General features: G+C 42.0%; 1 protein-coding gene across 9 annotated transcripts in view; it reads right to left on the bottom strand.

The window, feature by feature from the left end:
• TANC1 (tetratricopeptide repeat, ankyrin repeat and coiled-coil containing 1) overlaps positions 1–23,777 on the bottom strand; it is a 175,983-nt gene that overhangs the window by 9,680 nt on the left and 142,526 nt on the right. For all 9 annotated transcript variants that reach the window (XM_081943176.1, XM_081943178.1, XM_081943181.1 and 6 more), the window contains 9 exons: positions 23,395–23,503; positions 21,196–21,318; positions 13,863–14,099; positions 11,293–11,478; positions 7,028–7,106; positions 5,108–5,241; positions 4,419–4,542; positions 3,966–4,141; positions 2,409–2,541 (listed from right to left, as the gene is read on the bottom strand). In XM_081943176.1, coding sequence (XP_081799302.1) covers positions 2,409–2,541; positions 3,966–4,141; positions 4,419–4,542; positions 5,108–5,241; positions 7,028–7,106; positions 11,293–11,478; positions 13,863–14,099; positions 21,196–21,318; positions 23,395–23,503 — 1,301 coding nt within the window. The remainder of the gene's footprint in view (positions 1–2,408; positions 2,542–3,965; positions 4,142–4,418; positions 4,543–5,107; positions 5,242–7,027; positions 7,107–11,292; positions 11,479–13,862; positions 14,100–21,195; positions 21,319–23,394; positions 23,504–23,777) is intronic.

Genomic DNA, 23,777 nt, shown 5'->3' with positions numbered 1-23,777 from the left:
TGGATTATATTAGCATGACTTGCTGTTTTTTGGATGTCCGTGTATGTCACTACAGCTATCTCTTCAAACCTGGGTATTTGGATGTATTGTTTAAAAGAACAGATCCTAGGATTTTTACAGGTTTTACTAAGCCTATATTTTGAGGGCTGAAAAAGAAAACCCAAATTATTTTTTTTTTTGATGCTTGGACAGAAGAGAGCGGCTCTTGGCTTACAAGTACCTAATTGTATTTGCCCCCTTCCGCACTTGTGGAAGCGTGGAAATATCTTTCCTCAATCAGAGTTCTTCCCAAGAAGAAATGGACCCTATCTCACTGTTCTAGATAGTGGGAAGAAAAGCAGCACAGGAGAATTGCAGTCTGCAAAGAAACAAAGCCATTCCTCGAGATGCTGTGGAGGTCCTTGCCCAGAGTCAGGGGTCTCGGTGAGAAGGCCCAAGGTGAAGGTAAACCCAAGCAAGTTGGATGTGTTGTCTAGGAATCATCTGCCTCCTTGTTTGTCCCAGTGATTAAGGACATTAACAATACAAGGGTTATCTGAGTTAATCAAATCAGGTTAGACTATAGTTTTTATTTCTCTGTTCCTGAAGGCTTTGAGTCTGCTGTTGAAGTGGGCAGTCTACAAGTAACTGTATAAATAACTTAATAAATTCAGTCTGAAGTAGGAGTACTTCCCCAAAGGAGCAGGTCCAGAACTTTGAGACAAATGATTTCTGTTGGATTGTCATGTCTAACCAGAGGTGGTATTCAGCCAGTTCTGACCGGTTCTGGCAAACTGATAGTGGAAATTTTGAGTAGTTCAGAGAACTGGCAAATACCATCTCTGGCTGGGCCTGCCCCCATCTATTCCCTGCCTCCCAAGTCCCAGCTGATTTGGTGTCCCAGCTGATCGGCTGGGTCTTCTGTTGCCCTGCACAGGAGAACAGAGCTGGAAAGCAGGTTAGTGGAGTGGGGAGGGAATGGGAATTTTGCAGTATCCTTCCCCTGCCATGCTCACCAAGCCACGCACACCAAGCCACCCCACGCCCACAGAACCTGTATTAAAAAAAATTTGAATCCCACCACTGTGTCTAACCCTACTTGCACCAGGAAAACCTGGAGAAATCATTCAGGCCAGTGGTGGGTTGCAGGCGGTACTCCCCGGTACGCGCGTACCGGAGCCAGCCCGGAGCACCGGATACTGTTCCGGTATGGTGCTCCGAAGGGCCTGCCCGCCCGCCCGAGCTCCTTACCAGTGTTTAAAGGCTTTTGTGCTTTTGCGCAGGCGCATACAGTACCTGCGTTATGCTCCGCAGAGCACCTGGAGCGTTGCGGAGGTGCTAAGACACATGCGCGTGTGTGCTGCGCATGTCCATGAGGACGCTGCCGGCCCCGTTGGAACGGGATTTGAAACCCACCACTGATCCAGGCTCTTCTAGGTTAGATTACTGCAATATGATTTCCTCGGGGCTATATTTTAAAACTATTTGATAGTGACAATTAATTAAAAATGCACAGCCCACTTGGAATACAGTCTCTGGAAATGTCCAACGTAGCTTTTCAGGGCACTGTAATGGTAGCCAGTGGATTTTTGGTTAGAATTTCAATAGCTAGCCATTACTTTTAAAATTCTACATGATTCTACATAACCTAGATGTGCTTAGAACTGAAGACAAGCAATCTATCCAGAATATATATTAGGCAGGGACCACAGAGATTTATGGGTGGAGGGCTTTGTCTCTCTCTCTATATATATATGCTCCATCCTGAAGGAACAGCCTTCCACGATAGCTTTCACAGAACAACACTCAGAGTGCAATGTTGCCAGGCATTGCCATGGGAGGGATCTTAATATAACTTTAATGAAAATATTTATTTTGCATTAGTGTTAATGAGTTATGCACCACTGAACGTCCATGTGGAGTTGGCAGCCTAGAAATATTGTAATAAACTTAGCAATGTGGAATAACCTATTTCTGTCTTGTTCTTGGATGACTCCATACTTTCTAATCTTACTTTGTTTCTATTATAGCTGCTAATTTTTCATGATCTGTAACAGATATGTAACCTTTGGAGGGATCTATGCTCTAAAAAACAGACAGACATGAAATGTTATATGAATGAACTGAACTATTAATATGATTCTTCTTCATGTTTTTAATAATTCTACATTTTTTGTCACATTTTGTAGTTACAATTTAGCATGAAGTTTGGAGGTTCCTGGGAGTTAATGCCCAAGCTTTGGATACTTACAGGCTAAGAATTTAACTTAAAATAGATAACATTTGGATTGCTAGAAACCTCAGTTTATTTAGGATAGCATAATATTAGTACTAAAATCATATCTATAAAACAGCCTAGTGCAAATGGTTTGGGCTTTGAAAGAATTCTTAAACAGAACCATTTTATTTTCTCAACTCCTTTCACTGACCTAACTTGGCTCCTTTTCGAAGCAAGGTGACTACCACTGATGTATTTCGACATCCAATGGCTCTGTCCAGCGGGCGCATTCCACTATTGTCAACGTGCTCAATTACGGCTCCCTTCTCCACTAAATACTGCACCTATAAACAATGAAAACATAAAGCAATAAAGCTTTTTTTAAAAAAATTCAGCAACATTACTTTGTGGTAACTGGTGCAACCACTCAATCCTCAATTTGAAACAATACAACCGGGAACTGTTATGTCATGGATTTGTTTTGTACATCAGTTTCCTACTACTGTAACGCTTACATTACTTGATCAATAAAGTACTCTAACGGCTGTTTTTCCAGGAAGGATAATCTTGAAAAAAATGTTTAATTAATATTTCTTAATGTATTCCATCAAGCTTCAAGAAACATTTCTATAGGTAGACGTTGTATTTAAAAGCCCCTGGTACTTAACTACTTATATTACGAATATCCAGACTTTAATCATAACATACCATAAAATTATACTTGGCTAATTCAGAACACAGCATCCTGAACAATTTTGCTCAAGCCTAGACTTGCACCTGTGTCACCTCTTCTGCAGAAGCTGCGGGTACAATTCACAGTGCTGGTTATCACCTTTAAAGCCCTACATGGCTTAGGACAGGTTATTTGAAGGTCCACGTCTCCCTTATTATATCCACCCATCCCCACCAGTGTGGGAAGGCAGGGAATGCTACTGGTTTCATCAGTTAGGTATTGTCATTTTTGAACCACAAAAAAGGGGTCTTCTCAGTGATGGCCCCTTTATTATGGAACATCATTTCCCCCCCACCCGAGATACCTTTGGTCCCCACCCTGCTCCTTTTCCAAAAGTTCATAAAAACATTGCTTTGTTAGTAGGCCTAAGGACAATACATGGAAATGGAGCTAATTAAGTGGCTAATCTAATTGTGCTATTCTGCCATAAGAGGTGGGTTAAGCTTTTTATTATATGACGTGATTTTATTATATGATGGATCTTTTAAATGTTTAAATGTTGTAAGCCGTGTGGAGTCATCTATATGTGAGTTGGCAGCCATATAAATTTGTTAAATGAAGAACTTGTTCTACAGCTGTTGTTATAGACATCCATGCTATATGACAGTGTACAATGTACAAATATATAAAGTCCAAACTGCAAAATTTAATACAGAAGCTATACTCAAGGACCTCTTGTGAGGCATCTTTTTGCATCTCATCTATTGAACTCACAACAAACAATGCAATTCTGATGTTAAGTAGTAGGAAAAAAAGGGTATAATGTTATTCCTTTCAGTATTTTGATCTGATAGTGTGACACAGCATTGAAAGTATTTTAATTGAGAATCAAATGAGCAGAACATATGCATTTCTAAAGTACTCAGCATTAAATAGTAATTACATTTTAAAAATCTGTTAAATGTCTTTCCCGCACCTACAAAAAAGAGCAGAATGAATTTGCTTAAATGATATTCAAATTGATATGGCAAGGATAGTGTTACTTGATTTCAGATAGAGAAATTGATAGAGAAGATAAAATGCATCCTGGCTTACAATATCTGAGTCTCCATAGAATGCTGCTAGATCCAAAGGTGTCCTTCCATTCTTGTCTGTTTGTCCTATTTTGGCATCTTTTTCAACCAAATATTGGACCACACTCTTATGTCCTTTGAGGCAAGCCCAGCTTAATGCTGTCAGGCCTTCCTTGTCTACTAATGAAATATCAGCACCTACATGCAAAAATAAATAAATAAATAAAGTGAGGAAATTTTTTTTTAATTAAGCTGATATTCATAGATGACATTTTTCATTTAACTGCTTGACTTTCTCTAGAAAGCTCACAACAGGCACTGTTTAATTTCAACTGGAGTTTTGAATCTTTGCCTGGATTCATAAAAGTCCATCTATGTTCAGAAATACAGCAATAATAAATAGTATCTATATTAGAATACTTGGAAAAATAAGGTCATTTAGAAAAAAACATTTTGGAGAAGCCATTCATTGTACCTTTAGAGACTAGAAATTCAACAGTGCTCAGATGTCCTTCACAAGATGCCACCATAAGTGGTGTTCTGCTTTGCCTGTCACTTAAATTTATATCAGCACCGTGTTCCAATAGAAGCTTTGCTATCTGGAAAAATGAAAAAAAACCTCATTAGCTCTGCTGCCAAATCACAATCATTGAAAACAAAAGAAAAGATGTCCTTCACATGAATATCTGAACCTACATAAAATCTCTGGCCAGCTGACTGAAACAAATTTAAACAACAAAATACAAATTTCTCCTAACCATACTTGACCAGAGGGTAGAAGGGAGTTTCCAGAAGTAAAAATGTGACCCAGAAGTTGTTTGAGATGTCCAAGAAACACACCACCTCAAGTATATATATATCAAAGGATTTATTACCAGAATCACCCGTCTACAACTGAGAGCTTATGCACCGGAGATAAATTCATTGTGTGTCCAATCATGCTTGGCCAATAAAGAATTCTCGTCTCTTCTCCCCTCTCCCCTCTCTACTCTTTCCTAAATCAACTAGTTTTACACATTTGTACTTATATCTAAACAAAGCCATGGGTTCGTTAATTCATCAGATTTCCTTTTGATTTCAAAAATGGCTACTCTGAGTTGAAATTATGATTGTTTCCTTCATTCTGTCAATGAAGCGGTCTTATGCGTAACGGTATAGCCCCACCTGCCAGTGCCCCTGACGCACGGCACAGAAAAGCGGAGGTATCCCTCTCTTATTAGGTCTTGTAACTAGAGCCCCGTGTTCAAGTAACAGCTCACACGCTTCCAGTTTTCCTCTCCCAGCAGCAGCAGTCAATGCTAAAAATTAAAGAGAAAGAAGAAAGAATGTACTATATAGGATTTAAAGGGGGCCAGAAACTTTAAGGAAAAAACCATAAGAACATTCTATGTATTATAGGACATATAATTAAATGATCACTAAAAGGGAACTTCCCTATACCCTCAGATTTTAACCTTCATTATAATTATAGAGAGGAAAATAATCCAGTTTGTTTGCATTAAAAATCAGGATGCTTGTCTGTATTTTAATAGGGTTATTTGATTCAACCTAAATTAAAAATATGCTTGATCGTTTATCTAAAATACTACAAGAAATACACTTACAATTAAAAAAAAACATGGCATTCGGCATTGGGGATAACTCTTAACTTATTTTAGGATTGTGCTGACCCAAGCAGTCTGGCAGTTGTATTTACTCTTTCTAACTGATCACTATGGGTGGTGTAAGGCAAGGCAATCCACTGTCGTAAAAACAGAATGCAGACCTGTCTTCCATCTCAGTATTGCTCACAGCTCTAAGGTCACTTAAGATACAAAAACAATGAATCTCAAGTATACCATATTGGGGAAAAAGCAAGGCCGAAGATTAGCTTGCACTGGGCTTAAACAAACAAGTTCCTCTGGGGGGAAAAAAAACCTATGCTCAGGAATGCTAACCATTCTAGTTGAAAAAAACCCATCTCTAATTTGTCTGATGTATTCTGACTTTAGGGAAAGAAGTTTAAATGAAAATCTAAACAAGAAGCTGATGCAAAATGGAAAATATGACAGCGACCCATTAGACCAGAGGAATGCTGCCACAAATGTTGAAAAAAAGTTGGGGGGTGAAGGAAAGGACATTATTCAACTAAATGATTTGAACAGCTGAAAGTTGCTGTACTCAATATAAATCTCATTCACTTTACTGTATCTCACATAACATTTCAAATAATCTCCTTTTCACAAATGTTGGCTTTTGTGCACAGCTACCTTCTGACACAGTGGAGCAAAACTTATTGGAATTTAATTTCTAGCATCCATCTTTTCTGACATAATAGGAGAGTAGCTTTTGCACTATTGAATCGGGCCATGACTGATTCATCTCAGGGTTCTCCATCCTGACCCCAGAATTCCAGGCAGACTTTTTTTTGTCCAACCCAAGATAGAATTTGCAATCTTCTGCAAGTCAAACACACTGAGCACCTCTCCATTCTTAAATACTGGTCTAGTGTTGTACATTACATAATTAAGACAGACCCACTGAAAAAAGAAAAGGATCATTCCTTAATCAAAAAAAAAATCATACAAAGAAATGGAAATTAATGCTTTGAGCCTCACTATGCATGGGGAACAATCAGAAATACGAATTAGAATTAAACATTAAAATGATAGGAAGCTGCATTAACTTCATTTACTTAAGTACACTTTCCTTGCACACTTTCCACAAAGAAATGAGAAGAGGCTCGGACAAAAGAAGGAAGCAAATTTAAAAATAAACAAGCACTGCCGTGACAAAAAAAATGTGAATGTTTAAGTCTAACATTGCTTCACAGAAGGTAACAGCCTTAAAAAGTTCAGTTCCCTATTCATGCTTATCATGAGTATTAATACCATGACATAGTCACCCTGACACTATCATTGCTATCTCTGGGTACACACCACAAACAATCACCAGATTTTCAATAATGAATGAAGCTTGGTAATTATGTGTCCTCCCCCTCCTCCCCCAAACTGGTAAGCATTGCTCTAAATCTACACATTTCACTCAGCTTTTACAATGTACCATTGTTTGGAAAGGTTTTTAAAAAACGTTTAGCACATATACCTGTTTCTCCCCACAAAGTATCTGTTTCATTGATGTCAATTTTAGGCTCCTTGTCAATTCTTATCAAAAAACGAATGACCTAAGAGAAGAAAAATGAAAAGGGAGGAAGAGAGGAAGGGGAGGAGAAACAGTTGATGAGGTCCATCAAATCGTGAATTTGCTCAACTGTTGCACTTCATTATTGTGAATGATGCTTGTGTAAACACTGAGTTTCAATTAAAGGACATATTATACTGAATTAAATTAACAGCAAAGCTGACAACAGATGTAGCTTGTGAATAAAGCAGCTCTTTTTGCCTCTTAGCTTTGAAAAGTTCTAAATGAAAACTCCCCAATATTCATCAACAAAGTCAGTGGTTCTCCACCTTAACCACAGAGTGCCTTTAAATACCTTTTCTGGCCACAAACCATTACCTCAGACCCCCAAGACTTAACTCAAAATTTAAATAATAACATTTCTTCAAAAGTCTTCATGGACTCCCTGTGACAACAGTGGGGCCTCTTAGGAGTCCTTAGACCACAGACTGAGAACCACCGAACTAGATGATCATCAGGCATGGCCAATATATTGTCTCGGAAGACAATGTGCCTATTATTGGTATCTTATTCTCTGCAATGTGCAGCTATAGGAGTACACTTATTTTTCATTAAAGTGACACTAAGTCCCAACAGTCTTTTGCATCAAAAATCAAACAGTTCCATGGGAAATGCTTAGATGGTTCTGAGTATGATGCTCTTGAAGTCTGAAACCATTGTTAACATATAAATACAATACTGAAGACATAAGAGCTGAATTCAATGTTTGACTTCTGTCATTAATCAATATTCAATACAATTTATGTTGAACATCGTATAGAAGACAATTGGATCGGATTGGGACGGTTTTATGGAACTTTATGGAAAAGAAATTTGGCTAAAGCTAAATATATACAATACAAATCAGCAAGTGTGGCATATGTGTTAGAGAACTGTAGCTAGGGAATTAAGAGGTTCAAAATCTGGAAAATGTGGGTGATTTATTAAGACTAAGTTCTAATGAGTAAGACTTATTAGAGGGGGGGAAAGCAAAGGTATAAACAAGGAATTCTGTTAAGTATTTCTACTTTCAAAGATGAATCCTAAATATAGATAACAGTGAAGGGGACTGGAGACTAAAACATATGAAGAACGGTTGCAGGAACTGGGTATGTCTAGCTTAAGAGAAAGAAGGACTAGGGGAGACATGATAGCAGTGTTCCAATATCTCAGGGGTTGCCACAAAGAAGAGGGAGTCAAACTATTCTCCAAGGCACCTGAGGGTAGAACAAGAAGCAATGGGTGGAAACTAATCAAGGAGAGAAGCAACTTAGAACTGAGGAAAAATTTCCTGACAATTAGAACAATTAAGCAGTGGAACAGCTTGCCTCCAGAAGTTGTGAATGCCCCAACACTGGAAGTCTTTAAGAAGATGTTGGATAGCCATTGGTATAGGGTTTCCTGCCTAGGCAGGTGGTTGGACTAGAAGACCTCCAAGGTCCCTTCCAACTCTGCTATTGTATTGTATTGTATTGTATTTAATAAGGCAGGTGACTTCCTCCATCCCCTGGATCAGAGGCTGCCCCTTAGAAGTGTCAAAGAAACATGGCTTCTCACTACCTCCTGCTGTGGAGTAGTATTTCTCCAGACATTTTAATAGCCCTGATGATCAATGATTTGTGAAGATCTAGCTACTTCATCAAGCCAAGCAGGCAGGGATGCTATTAGTATCTTTCTCGATGAATAATGCCTTTTTTAATGTTTGAATTCTGGTGTGTGTGTGTGTGTGTGTGTGTGTGTGTGTGTGTGTGTGTGTTTTATAATGTATGATCTTGGTTTTAATCTTTGATCCTGATATAATTATTTTAAACAAAATGTGTGAACTTGAATCCTACTCAGAATCAACTGAATGGAATGGCCTATAAATCCTGCAAGCAGCCAAATACATTCATTAACAGAAATTAGTCTTTTAGGTGGCAATACCCTGCCATCTGGAAATAAGAGCCCTCTCTGAGGGAGATGGACACTTTAAAGATAGGAAATATAAATAAAAATGAATTTAAAAAAGCGCATTCCCTAGTTTATATAGCAGTCCTTAAATTTTTGAAGACTACTGCGTTAACATGCCCAGGTACCATTTTCCAGACAGGGAAGTTTCCAAGGCCCTCACCAGGTTGGCAGTTTTAATCGGAACTTGCTCCAACCTGTCACTATCCTATATGAAATTTGGTGCCCAGAACTGAACACTGTACAGGTAGTCCTCAACTTACAACCACAGGGGAGCCCAAAATTTATGTTGCGAAGTGAAACATTTGTTAAGCTAGTTTTATCCCATTTTGCAACCTATCTTACAAACATAACAAATAGGATTTTTTGTTACGTCTAATTCTCAGCAGTGATATTCCCAGCAGAAGTCAATTCAAATTCCCTGTTCTCTGACACAGAAAAGCCTCATCCATATGGCCTGCTTGCCCACACGCTCTGTTATAAACTCCCATGCCTACTCTCAGCAGATGAATGTCTGACTGAAGGGAAAACCTGTGATATTTGGGTAAGAGGCCACTTCTATGCTAGGGTCTGGGTGTGATGTGAACCTCAAAGGACTATCTTGTTGAGAATGGCTCACGAATGAGAGGACTGATTGCAACAAACCAGTTTCGTGCTGTGTGACCTTTCACGAAACCAAAAAAAAAAAAAGCCATTTATGCCCATTAGAGGGTGAAAATTTGTCCCCACAACGTTGTCTTTTTTGAAATGGAATTTTTGGGGCCTGACGTTTGAATCTTAGGTGCCTCTGATAGGCGGGTTAAATAAAAGTTAACAATTAAGAAGCAGAAAAAAAGTAAAACATCAGTAAAGAATGATCTTTACCTTAAAAGAAAAAAAAAGCTGTGAAGATCAAAAACAAACAGAAGAGAGGGTTGGCAGGATTGTGACATGGGAGGGTGTGTATGTGTGAGAGCCTTCCCCTGAACATTTTGTAAGCTCTTTCCATAAAAGTTCTAAATGGGGCTCAACTTTATAACTTATCTGGGTGAATCAAAGAGATACCCTGAAGTATGTGTGTCTGTATGTTTACATACATGCAAACATTCATATTAGTCTATAATATTAACACACTATTTTAGATACATATTCTGTCTTATTTAACACAAAAATTAAAGAAACAATTCTTTGTTTTTACTGGTTCTTTGCAGATAATTTCTTTCAGAAGCCTCTACAGCAGGGGTGTCAAACTTGCGGCTGGATGCGTCATGTGCTCGCCATGTCCACTCCCCGTTTAGTGAATGGGGAAAAAGTTGTGACATGTCACATGATGACCCAAGTTTGACACCCCTGCTCTACAGGATCTACTGCTAACCATATAATGAAGGAACATGTAAAAAAGCAAACTATTTTAATATGAATTGAATCACAAATGATTATTGCTAATAACTATCCGGATAGTCTGTTCCAATTAAATAGTTTTTCACTTCGTTGGGATTTTATTTTAAAACCAAAAGGAATCTTCTATTTACACAGGAGAGCTAATCCTGCTTTATTCCGTGCACAGCATTGAGTTCAACATGTTTTTAAAAGTGGTAATGAAAATATTACAGATGTTAAAGTGTGCAAGCAAAGATTAATTTGATAAAATTATAGATGCATCAGCTGAGCTTTTCAGCCCAATATTGCCAATGGAGTAGCTTTAGTTACAAAGTTATGTTGTCCAGCTAGCTGAAACCAAGCCCAAAATCAAAGGCAATGGTTTTAAAAAATACCAGTCAAGACTCTTTTTGCTGTACGTTAAAATTATAAGCATCCAAGTTTGGCAGTGATGCAGGCTGGGTTCAGGGTCAATCCAGTATCAGCAGGTCTACTGTATATGCTAACCTCTTTCTTTTGCTTCCCATTTTATACAAAGATGCAATAAATATAGTTCTTTATATGGGGAAAAAGCGTTTCTTTTTTAAATCTATGAAAAGATGTAATGAGCAGTTGGAACAACCTTGAGGAACGGGAAGAAGAGCTGGAACCAAAATAATAGATAAAAGAAATCGGAGTCCAGGCCAGTACTGTAGCCGGAGAAGGCATTGCAGACAAGAAACTCCCCAGTTCTCATGAAGATAAAGGAAAGAAGGTGTATTCAGACTGGCAAGATTCTGTTACAATAGCTCTATAATAAAAGCAGCCTCCATTACTTTCCTAATCTGGTCTACCCCGAAGGAGTGAGAACAGGCCGTAGAAAACCAAGAGTAGAGACAAGTTACCTGGCTATGTCCCATGCTTGAAGAGGCAGTCAGAGCCTGCTGAAGAGCCTGCTTCTTTGACAGGGAGCTTTGCTGGTGAGGCGAAGTCTGCCAATCTATGCTGAGCATATATTCGAGAATATCAGAGTGACCTCTTAGAGCACTGTGAACCAAAGCGCATTGTCCCTTTTTGTCCAAGTGATCGATCTATTTTAAAGGGAGAAGAAAATGATGCATCAAGCAGAATAATAATCAAAATAACAATCAAGATAATAATCCAGTTAAGAATACATCCCATCAGAAGGAACCCTGAGGCCTTTAGGACTGTGGTTTTGGCATCCCACGTTACAAAACAAACATACTGTATTTTTTTTGGAGTATAAGACGCACCTTTTTCCCTCAGAAAAGAGGGTGAAAATCTGGGTGCATTTTATACACTGAATACAGCCCAAACCGCGCCCCTTTCACCAAAATGGCCATGCATAGTCTTTAGGAGGCTCCCAGAGTGCTCCTGGGGGCTGGGGAGGGCAAAAATGAGCAAACAATGGGCCGTTTTTTACTCATTTTTTACTCCCCCAGCCCCCAGGAGCACTCTACAGGTCCCCTAAAGGCTATGCATGCCCTTTTTTTGACAAAAAACGGGCCCGTTTTGGGGGGGTCTGCAGAGTTCAAAAACTTTTTTTTTAATTTGCCTCTTTAAATTTTGGTGTGTCTTATACTCCGAAAAATATGGTAGTCTCTGCTCCACAGTTGGTATTCTGCTGGTTCGCCCCGGTTCGATCAAACCTGTAGTGGCGGCGGCGGGAAGCTCCGCCCACCTGCTCAGAGGTCATCACAGACGTTTTGCGCATGCGCAGAAGGTTCTGTGCATGCACAGAAGCGCCACGTGCAAGCGCATGCTCCTGGTTCTGAACCGGTAGCAAAGGTAAGAGAATTTCATGCCTGCTCTATTCAGTCTAATTTTATTATAAGATCTTTTTTTTAAAAGAGTTATTAGAAGGCCTGACAATGTGTTTCAAACAAAATGATTTTTCCCTTTCCCAAATGATTTCAATGTAGGTACTGGGTTAATTATAACCTCGTAGTCTCTAGTTGCTTTTCAGCCACAAAGGATTAGCCAAGGTACATGCAAAAGACAAAGATCCTATCACAGGATTTCTTGGCAACCTATCAGTCACCAAACATTACAGTGTGCCAAGAATTACTTACTAGCCAATGTTTCTTTCATAGTATCAACAACCTGAAACAGCGTGTGGTAGATCAAAGCAATAGTAATAAAGAGGTGATCTAATTTCTTGACTGCATATGCTGATGCTTTAGGAAGCTTAGAGAATAAAAGGCACTATGAAATGACACTTAGGTGGTGGCGAGAGAGGCAACCTATTAATTAGCAATTATTTCTCCTGACTCAAAAGAACCCTGCAGAAAGGGAGAGATGAGATCAAAGCTACGGCAAGCTCAAGATCCCACAAAAATTGCACTGGAGTGTCATGCTATAAACTTTGGGGCATGTTTGCAATGTCAAAACACATAAAGAAAGGATGGGGCTTATGTATCTGTCGGCTCCAAGTAATAATCCCATATCAAGCAAAACTCCGAGGCAGGTGAAGTCCTCAAGGAATAGCTTTATTGGAAATATCATATCGACACAGATCTGGCGAAAACCGACTCTAAAAGTTCCCGCAGTTTTCACCTAATTAAAAGTGAAAGTTTGTCACTTTCCCTAAACCCTCAGTCACATGGTCCAATCAGTATACAGTTGTTGCTAGATGACCTCAGCCTCCTCCTTCTGAACACCTGCAGGACTGCCCTTGGTTCCCATGGGGAAGCATTGTGTTTTGGCTACAGCACCCCAGCTATCTCTATTCCCCCCCCTCCCTATCCCTCAGCTCCAGTAAGTGCCAGCACTGAAGCAGAAAAATAAACATGGCCTCAGTTCAGACAAACTTCAGGGTTGACAATAGCGATGCTGTTCTTGTAAGCATAACCTTTCTTGCTCTCCATAGAGGCCACTGGGTCAGGCTGATTTTGTCGCATGCATAAGTGCACGTCAATATTCTACCTCTCAAATCGCTGGAAGGCACAAGCTTCTCCTAATAATCTTACAGCTCTGAACAGCATATGACTAAATTAGAGCTCTTTCTCCCCCTTCATTTATTCTTCTTCTTCTTGCAAAGTAACTACGGTACTCTTCCTCAAGGATTCTGCTAATGCTTCCATTTAATTATTTAATTACTTATATTACCATTTTAACCATTTCTTGGTGCATAATCCTCAAATAGTAAAAATACTTATCACCAACTCTTTAAGATACACTAAATGTTAGAAAAGTAGGGCCATGTGCAGCTTTTAACTTAGTTTTCTCCAAGCAATTTTGCGCAAACATGAGCAGGACCTCAAACCCATGGTTACAGTTTTATACATAAATTTTCCACGTTGAATTGACAGAAAGCATATGCTGATGGAGCGTGCTCTGCTTATCAACAACACTGCTACAACTAAAGCACCATGGAGCAGAAGGTAAGCCTAAGTGCCATTGCTTATAGCTATTGCTACAATTCCAAACATGCAAAGTCTCCTATGAAACTTACCTTGGCTCCTCTTTTGCTAAGAAGTGAAACTATGGGCATATGGCCTGCAGCTGCTGCACAGCAAAGTGAAGTCATCCCATTTTCAGATGCTCCATCAATCAAAGCCCCAAATTCTAGGAGGAGGAGGACCATTTCTTCATGCCCAAGGTGAGATTGCACGCACAATATTGGGGCATTGTTGAGGACTTCTGTCCGGTAATTTACGTTTGCACCACCCAGAATCAGCAGACGACTCACCTAGGTTTAAAAAATAAATAAATCACCGTCTCATTTTGATAACATTATTTTAATTAAAATTAAAATTCATTTGATTCTGAGTGTTAAAGCAGGAAATTGATTCAGGTCACCTGAAGGTCATTCCTTTATTCTTTTAATATTTATAATATATTTATCCTTTATTACTTTATAGGTATTCCTCAAATTACGACCACAATTGAGCCCAAAATTTCTGTTGCTAATTTTGTTGTTGTGAATTTTGCCCCATTTAACACCCTTTCTTGCCACAGTTGTTAAGTGAATCACTGCAGTTCTTAAGTTATTAACACAGTTGTTAAATGAATCTGGCTTCCACATTGACTTTGCTTGTCAGAGGGTTGCAAAAGTTGATCACATGATCCTGGGACACTGCAAATGTCATAAGTGCCTGAATTTCGATCACCCAATCATGAGCATGCTTTCAGGAGTCATAAATGTGGAAAACAGTCATAAGTCACCTTTTTCGGTGATGTTGTAACTTTGAACGGTCACGAAATGTTGTAAGTCAAGGACTACTTGTATAATCTAAATAAACACTGAAACATATACAACAATTCAAATGTATAAGAAAAATGACAGCCCAAATCAATACAAACTGTAAAAAAGGTGCCAATCAATTTCAATAACTTAAAGCTACAGATTGAAATGTCACTACTGCCCTTTATATTTTATAAAAATCAAGAACTTAAAAGGAAAGCACAGGCATTCTTGTTGTGGGGAATAAAATATATTAGTTGTTCTATTTTTTAAAGATGAAGACATTCTGCGCAACTTACTTTTTTCTCCCTATGCTTTTCCCCAAAAACCTTCTAATTGGGACGAAGAATTATCTGAACCCAGGTGGCAGGATGTTTCATGTGCAAAAGGAATAAGAATGATTGTGTAAGCTGTTTATACAATGGCAGACAGTCCTCTGTGTTTGCATTATTATTATGGGGCATATTTACAGGCTGCTGTGCCTTAAATTATTCATTTCACAAGTGCAGGATAATACTGTCTAGATGGCACTTTTATTATCTACATCAACTAACTGATGTTTCTTGGTGCCTACTCAGCATAAGGTTTAATACAATCTATGCAGGTAGTGCTCAACCTATGACCACAATTGAGCCCAAAATTTATGCTGCTAAGTGAGATGGCTATTAAGTGAATTTTGCTCCAGTTTATGACCTTTCTGGCCACAGTTGTTAAGTGAATCACTGGAGCTGTTAAGTTAGTAACACAGACATTAAGTGAATCTCGCTTGCCCATTGACTTTGCTTGTCAGAAGGTCGCAAAAGGTGATCACATGACACAGGACACTGCACCCGTCATAAAGATGAACCAGTTGCCAAGTATTCAAATGCTGATCACGTGACCATGGAATGCTGCAACGGTTGTAAGTGTGAAAAATGGTCATAAATCTCTTTTTTCAGTGATGCAACTTTGAACGGTCACTAAATAAACAGTGGTAAGTCGAGGACTCTCTGTACATATTAAAGAGAGTCCATTTGGTGTAGTGATTAAGGCATCAGGCTAGAAACCAGGAGAATGGGAGCTCTAGTCCTGACTTGGGCCCAAAGCCAGTGACCTTGGGCTAGCCACTTTATCTGAGTCCTAGGAAGGAGACAATGGCAAACCACTTCTGAAAAACCTTGCCAAGAAAACTGCAGAGACCTGTCCATGCAGTCTCCATGAGTCAGACATGACTGAACGGAAGAAAAAGGAGCATATTATAGCATTTTCTGTACAACAGAACTAGAGAGACAAATGGTCTCCCAACATGTTTTAGTAATATCTTAATATAATATTTATCTGGGACTGCTGCAGTCACAGACTTGAATTTAATTGACTCAGTATGATTTTCCACTTAAACATTGCTCTGGAGTAAGCTAATAAACATTATTATGGCAATTCACTGGCAATTTACTCAGTATAACTGCTGCCATTATTACCATAAATTTAGAATCCTACAGGTTACGGTTCCTTAGTACAATTGCAAGCTGAGTTGCACTGAATTCTATGGCTCACTATTAAACAATTACAATGTTATAATTCTTAAAATTATACATACTATGCACCCACACCCATCCACCCCTCTCTAGTCCTCTAATGGTAGTGTATCATGGCAAATGACACTAATGAGGACATTTGATTTGATGAATTTGAAGTATGATTACATTCAATGAAATCCAAGTTAGTTGGGGCTAAGTTCACCTAGTCCAGTGTGGATGACTTTGATGTAAATGAAGAATCAGTTTATTTCAGTAAGGTACATTCATTCATAATGTAGAAGATAGAACCCTATATACAGGCTAGAGCCGTGATGGCGAACCTATGGCATACAATGCCAGGTAAGTACAGGTTTCAGGCGGAGGCTCTGGGAGGGCGTTTTCAGCCTCCTGGGCGGCCTCTGGGGGGATGGGGGAGGCCATTTTCATTCTCCCTAGGCTCCAAAAACGCCATGCGCACATGCATGGGGTGGAGGGGGGGTCACACACGCATGCGCAGGGGGAATGGGGCATTACATTATGAATTTGGGCACTCACGTGCACGCGATAGCGCTGGGATCAAAGGGAGATGCCTGCGGCGGCAGACGAAGGGAGGGAGCCACAGCCAGGGACTCCTGGGTTATTTTATCATTCCTGGCTGCTCCCATACCCCTCCAGGCCCCCCCATCCATCGGGGGGGGGCTGTATCCACCTGGAAACAGCTAAGCTGAACTTTCATTTACCCTCCACTATTTTTGCTACCTTTGCCTTCCCCCTACCACCTGGGATATTTAATCATTTCTTGCCCTCCCCCCCCCCTGCCTCCAAGTACCAAGTACCACCTGGACACTGGAATATCCCCTACCCTCCATTGAGACTCTTCTATTTATTAACTTTCTACCCTCCATTCCACTGAGACTCTATTAATTACTAACTTTGCATCATCTGCACCCCTACCCTACTGGGACTATTACAACGTTTTAATTTATTCGAGGTCTGATCTGCTCCGCCTGCGGGAGGCCCCTCTTTCGCAGGTATGGCCCTTGGCTCTCTCAGGGGCCAGCCTTGATGACGGGTTTGTGAACCCCGAGAGGTGGAAGAAGAGGAAGCTGAGGGGCTTTTTAGCTAAATGTTTTATATTGTTTTTAGGGGGTTCTGGGAAGGGAGGGGGGGATAACCAGGCCAGGAGGGAAGCCAGTGCCAGACGAACAGGTGAGTCCAGGAGGGAAGTGAGCGGAGTGGGGGGGGAGAGGGAACAAGTTATTCCAATAGAGGGTTGTTTGATTACAACGGTCGCGGGGAGGGGGGGATGCGAGGACAAAAGAAGATTACAAGGTCGGTTGGGAGACCGTGGCTGTTGGCTACGCCCGGTCGTTTGTACCAACCCCCGCAACCTAGGTGGCCAGGAACTACAGAGCCCGGGCCTACGGCTGATGCTTTGCAATGCAAGGTCCGTAACCAACAAGGCCCCCCTCATTAATGAGCTGATCTCTGAGGGGGAGCTGGACCTTGCAGGGATAACGGAGACCTGGTTGGGCCACGAGGGTGGTTTATCCCTCGTGGAAATGTGCCCACCAGGTTTCCGCGCATTCCATCAGCCTCGGGCCCTGGGTAAGGGTGGTGGGGTGGCGGTAGTTATACGGGAAGGTCTAGAGCCGAGGGAGTTCACTGTTCCTCAGATATCCGGGTGTGAGTCCCTTGGTGTGAAATGGGGCCCAGGGAGGCAGTTGGGTTTGCTGATTGTATACTTGGCTCCTCGCTATACATCAGCGGCCCTGCCCGAGCTCCTCGAGCTGATCTCGGAGACGGCGGTTGAGATCCCCAGGCTTGTGGTTATGGGGGATTTCAACCTGCTGTCGACGGGAGCAGCGTCTGAGGTGGCTCGGGAGTTCATGGCTTCCATGACAGCCATGGGCCTGACCCAGTTAATTCAGGGCCCCACACACGAAGGTGGCCACACATTGGACCTTGTTTTTGTATCTGAGCAGTGGACGAGTGATCTGGGTATAGGGGACTTTGTTGTTACACCCCTGTCATGGTCGGATCACTCATGTCTCCGGCTGGACTTCCCTGGCGCTACCCCCCACCGCGAGGAGGCGGGACCAGATGGTCCAAGCTGGTACCGCCCCAAGCACCTGATGGAGCCGGATAGGTTCCAGATGGAGCTTGGGCCATTACCTGTAGCCCTGACCCGCGCTCGGTCGGAGGACCTAGCGGCCGCCTGGAATAGGGCGGCGGCTGGGGCCTTGGACCGGGTTGCGCCTTTGCGACCTCTCCTGTGGCAGCGACCCACCCGGGCTCCTTGGTATACCGAGGAGCTGAGGGTGATGAAGCGCCATAGGAGACGTCTAGAGAGCAGGTGGAGGTCCTCACGCTCCGAATCTGATCGAACACAGGTAAGAGCCTATTTACGGACCTACCTTGTGGCATTAAGGGCGGCCAAACGTAGATATTGCGCTGCTCTTATTGCGTCCGCGGATAACCGCCCTGCCGCCCTGTTTAGGGTGACCAGCTCCCTCTTGTCACAGAGGACGCAAGGGGCACCCTTGCAGGGCAGAGCAGAGGAGTTTGGGGAATATCTGCAGGATAAAGTCGCTCAGATCTGGAGCGGATGGGCCCCCCTCAGTGGACCGGACGGGCCGCCAACAGCGAGTCTTGTGAGACCATCCTGGGAGGAGTTTGATTCTGTTGCCCCCGAGGATTTGGATAGGTTGCGTGGACGGCTGCGACCCACCACATGTTTAATGGACCCGTGTCCCTCCTGGTTGGTACTGGCATCTTGGGAGGTGACCCGAGGCTGGCTTCTGGGCCTGGTGAATGCCTCATTGGGTGAGGGATCCTTACCAGCCGCCTTGAAGGAGGCGGTGGTGAGACCCTTACTTAAGAGGCCTGCACTCGACCCAATGGAGCTAGCTAACTATCGTCCAGTCTCCAACCTTCCGTTTTTAGCGAAGGTTGTCGAGAATGTGGTGGCGCAGCAGTTTCCACAACACCTTGACGAATCCGAGTATCTAGACTCACGCCAGTCCGGCTTCCGACCCGGGCACAGCACAGAGACAGCCTTGGTCGCGTTGGTCGATGATCTCTGGAGGGCCAGAGATAGAGGTTGTTCCTCTATCCTGGTCCTATTAGACCTCTCGGCGGCTTTTGATACCATCGACCATGGTATCCTATTGCGCCGGTTGGAGGGGATAGGAGTCGGAGGTACCGTTTTGCGGTGGTTCGGCTCCTACCTCTCCGACCGGAGGCAATGTGTGTTGACAGGGGGACAGAGGTCGACCCCGAGGCCACTCACTTGTGGAGTGCCACAGGGGTCGGTCCTCTCGCCTCTCCTGTTCAACACATATGTGAAGCCGCTGGGTGAGATCATCCGTGGTTTTGGGGTTGAGTATCACCTCTACGCTGATGATACTCAGCTGTATATTTCAACCCCAAACCACCCCAACGAGGCTGTTGAAGTGATGTCCCGGTGCTTGGAAGCCGTCGGGGTCTGGATGGGGGACAACAGACTTAAACTCAACCCCTCCAAGACCGAGTGGCTGTGGCTACCGGCACCTCGGTTCAGCCAGCTGATCCCATCGCTGGCCATAGGGGGCGAACAATTGCCCCCTGTGGAACGGGCGCGCAATTTGGGCGTCCTCCTTGATGCCCGGCTGTCAATGGATGACCATGTGGCAGCCGTGGCGAGGGGGGCGTTCCACCAGGTTCGCCTGGTGCGCCAATTGCGCCCCCTACTGGACCGGGATGCCCTACGCACGGTCACTCATGCGCTGGTGACGTCCCGCCTGGATTACTGCAACGCTCTCTACATGGGGCTGCCCTTGGGACGCGCCCGGAGACTGCAGTTGGTTCAGAACGCAGCCGCGCGGGCTGTGATGGGGAGTACGAGGTACTCCCACGTAACACCTCTCCTGCGCGAGCTGCACTGGCTACCTGTGGTTTTTCGGGTGCGTTTCAAGGTGCTGATTACCATCTTTAAAGCGCTTCATGGCACGGGACCTAGTTACTTGCGGGATCGCATCCTCCCACATACATCCCTGCGGCCAATTCGCTCACACAGGGAGGGACTTCTCCTGGTGCCGTCCACTAGGCAATGCCAACGGGCGACACCAAGGAGTAGGGCCTTCTCTGTGATGGGCCCAACCCTCTGGAATGACCTCCCCCCGACATTAGAACCACTTCTGACCTCCGCTCCTTCCGGCAAAAATTGAAGACTCACCTGTTCCGATTAGCAGGCCTGGCATAATTACAACTGTCCCTCCTGGCAAATGTATTATTATCTGGTTATTTTAGGGTTTTTTAATCTGTTGTGTCTGTTTTAGGGATTTTAAAAAATTATATTTATTCAGCTTTGTACAGTTCTTTTAATTGCATTTTAACCTCCTCCAAACTGTACATATTTAATTTTTTATTGTATTTTTGTGATATTCTCTATGGACTGTACACCGCCCCGAGTCCCTTCTGGGAGAGGGGGCGGTCTAGAAGCACAAATAAATTAAATTAATTAAATTAATCACATGCTTTTGGCATCTGAGGCAAAAAAAGGTTCGCCAACATTGGGCTAGAGAATTTGGCCATCTTAATTTGTCTAGCCACAACATTTGCAGAAGCAATGGCTTCATCCAGCTTTCTTCCCCTGAGGTTTTTCTCCTGAAATGGAGATTTCTTTTCCAATTAATTCTGCAAATGCAGATAGCCAAATATCACCTTGGAATCTGGGCATATTTTTGTAATAGCACATGTCTTCTTTCATTAAATTGGTTGCTTTTTCTGACTTTACTCTCATTGCTTCTGTTTGCCATCCTAACTACTAATTTTTCAGAAACAATAAAGTTTTGAAGAAGAAAAAAAAAACCTTTTCAAATTGAGCTGAGGTTGGACACAATGGCTGAAAGGGCACCTTTCAACTTTATGATTTGAAGACTGATGGAATATTCCAGTATTTCTCTTCACACTGGAACAAATTCTCAACACATTTAAAACCTATTTTTTTTAAAGAAAGATGTCCCCCCACCCCTCATACCAGCTACCAAATCTTTATTATTATTATTATTATTTTTAAAATCAGAACACAAATTGGAAACATAACCAATAATTTACTTTCTTACTTTTACATTTGGTGTGTAGAGATTTCTCAAAGACGCAAGTGCTGCTGACAAACTATCAGTGCTGTAGCCAATCCACAAGGCCTGAAGGTGACTGGAAGAAATGCCCATTTTTCTACTCAGTCCCTGGCAAGACACAACGAACGGTGATGATAAGAAAAACTGAAGCAACAGAATTGCAGGGAGGGGAAACTACAGAAAGAAGCCTTGAATGTTGCTTGACATTTAAAAAAAAAAAAGCCCTCATGGACTAAATTGTCACAGTTCAGGGTGGCGCATGGCATAAAAATATACTTTAAGGTGCATAATCTTTTAAAGTGCATGTATCCTAAAGGCCTTAAGATCTGTCTCTGCCACTTGATGAGGGTTCCTTGCGCCACTGCATGGATATAGCAGCAGTCAGCAGAGTTTTCTCCCTGCCTGACGGGGGAAAAAAAGTTTTACCTTCTCTTTTTTTCTGACCTTAACATAAAGAAAACTAAATGTGACCGAGTGCCCAGAAGGGAGAGACAGACGTGTAACTACACATGTTTGCATAGATACAGATGCAGCTCTTGGATTGCTCATCTAATTTAAAGATCCCTGAATGGTATATCAAAGTGGTCTGTTCAAAATGATGGGTTCTTACTGGTTCGGACCAGTTCAACCGAACTGGTAGTGGTTTGGCGGCCCGGGTCGCTGGAACCGGCAGCAACCCAGGCCTGCCAAGCCCCTGAACCGGTTCTCCGGGCAGCGCCTACAGTGGCGACATCTTGTTTTTTGATTCTGTGCATGCGCAGAACCATTCTTTTTACACTGCGCATGCACGCACAGCACGCATCAAACGCGCGCCACAAGCGAACTGGCAGTAGTGACTGCCGGAACCCACCCCTGGGTCTGTCCACTCCTGAAGAAACTCACCCTGCACCCAGTACCAATATCCCTTCTGGAAAAATTGGTTGAGAGAATGTTAGGTCTTTCCCCCAATTATCTCAACCTTTTTCAATTTCAGTTCCAGTCTGGCTTTGTGGGAAAAATAATCAATCTTTCTGCCTATCTAACTATTCAATTTATCTAGTCAATGTATAGAGACATCTTTCTCATATTGTACTATTCTGGTCAGCTTACAATTAAAATATTAACAAAAATCTAAAAAATAAAGCAACCATAAAAACAATACAAGCATTAAAAACAATTTTAAAAAAGCCAAGTATAACTACAGCTATCTTGTCAGTTAACCATACAGGAGACAGAGGAAGTGCAATTTCGGGACATTTTGATACTGCCAAGTGTGATATCCTCCTATATTGTCTTGAGACAATTTACAGCTATAAATTCTAAAGTTACGCGGTAGGGGTGAAGGTTTCGGATCCTGGTTTGGACTAATGGATTTGGAAAGTAGTATCTGAAGAGTACACCTCTGGCCATGGATAGTTGCTGGTATGATTTTGATCCTAATGGATCCTAAAGGGAGAACTTAGTGCACGTACCCAGAAAAACAAGGAACTGTTCGGTGGCCTTTGGTTGGTAGTCTTCTGTTTAGTGATATTTAAAGGTTTTCTCTCTTTTGCCTCTATTCTGGAATGCTCAAATCACTGAAATCCTCAGAGCACCTAATATTATATCTTAATGGTGCACTTGAAAATCTATTATCTTAAACCTGTGGTTCCCAACCTTTTTTTGGGCCATGCCCCACCTAAGCATCTTTAAAATCTTGATGCCCCCCGCCCCTGTGACATATAATTCTTACTTTACTCCAAAAGTGAACTCTACTCACGCGGAGGAAACCTAAAAGGGCATTAACTTAGTTTAAACAAGGTTCAAATTGCCCCCATTAAAAATCAAATTGCCCCCTTGTGGGGCCTGGGCCCCATGTTGGAAACCACTGTCTTAAACCAAGCCTTCTCTATTTGAATATTCAAGTAATGGCTTTTGTTTCTGTATTTGTTTCCCTTTCTCTGTTTTTTTAAAAAAACTGGATATTTTGTGGTTCATAAATTGTTTCGGCATGCCTTTGTAATATTAAGCAAATAACAATAAGAAAGAACAACTGTTATTATACACAGCAATGTGAAGCCACAGCTACCAGTTCTTTAGTGGTGTTGGCCTCCGGTTCTTTCAAAGCACCAAGAATGTTGTAATGTAAGGCATTGTGACAGAAATACCTAACAAAGAATAAGCCAAAATGGCAGATTAAATGGGAGAACATAATGTATCTCTTACCTTAAAAATATGAGCTTTGAGAATGTGATGCCCGAGTTCCATTGTTTGCTGACGGTTAAGTTTTCCTTCCTGACGTGAAAAGAGGAATGCAAGCAGAGCGTGCCCGTTCCTAAATGCAACAATAAAAAGAATGGAGACAAATCTTAAAAGGTTCCCAATAAGTCCCTTCAGAGTATCTCAACCGACAGGTCTTCATTCTCTCTTTCCTCTGTCTAAAGTTTAAATTTCAAAATATATTAAACTTAGGAAGTAAAAAAGCTATTGGTCCTTGACTTGGGAACCACAATTGAACCTAGACTTTGGGTTGGAAGTTGTTGCAGTCGAAAATCGAGTCACGTGACCAGATTCTATTTCATGACCATTAAGTGAGACACAGCCATCAG

This window comes from Natrix helvetica, assembly GCF_964273705.1.
Source record: "Natrix helvetica genome assembly, chromosome: 1".
NCBI classification, from domain to species: Eukaryota; Metazoa; Chordata; class Lepidosauria; order Squamata; family Natricidae; genus Natrix; species Natrix helvetica.
This window is presented reverse-complemented; position numbering and strand designations above follow the sequence as displayed.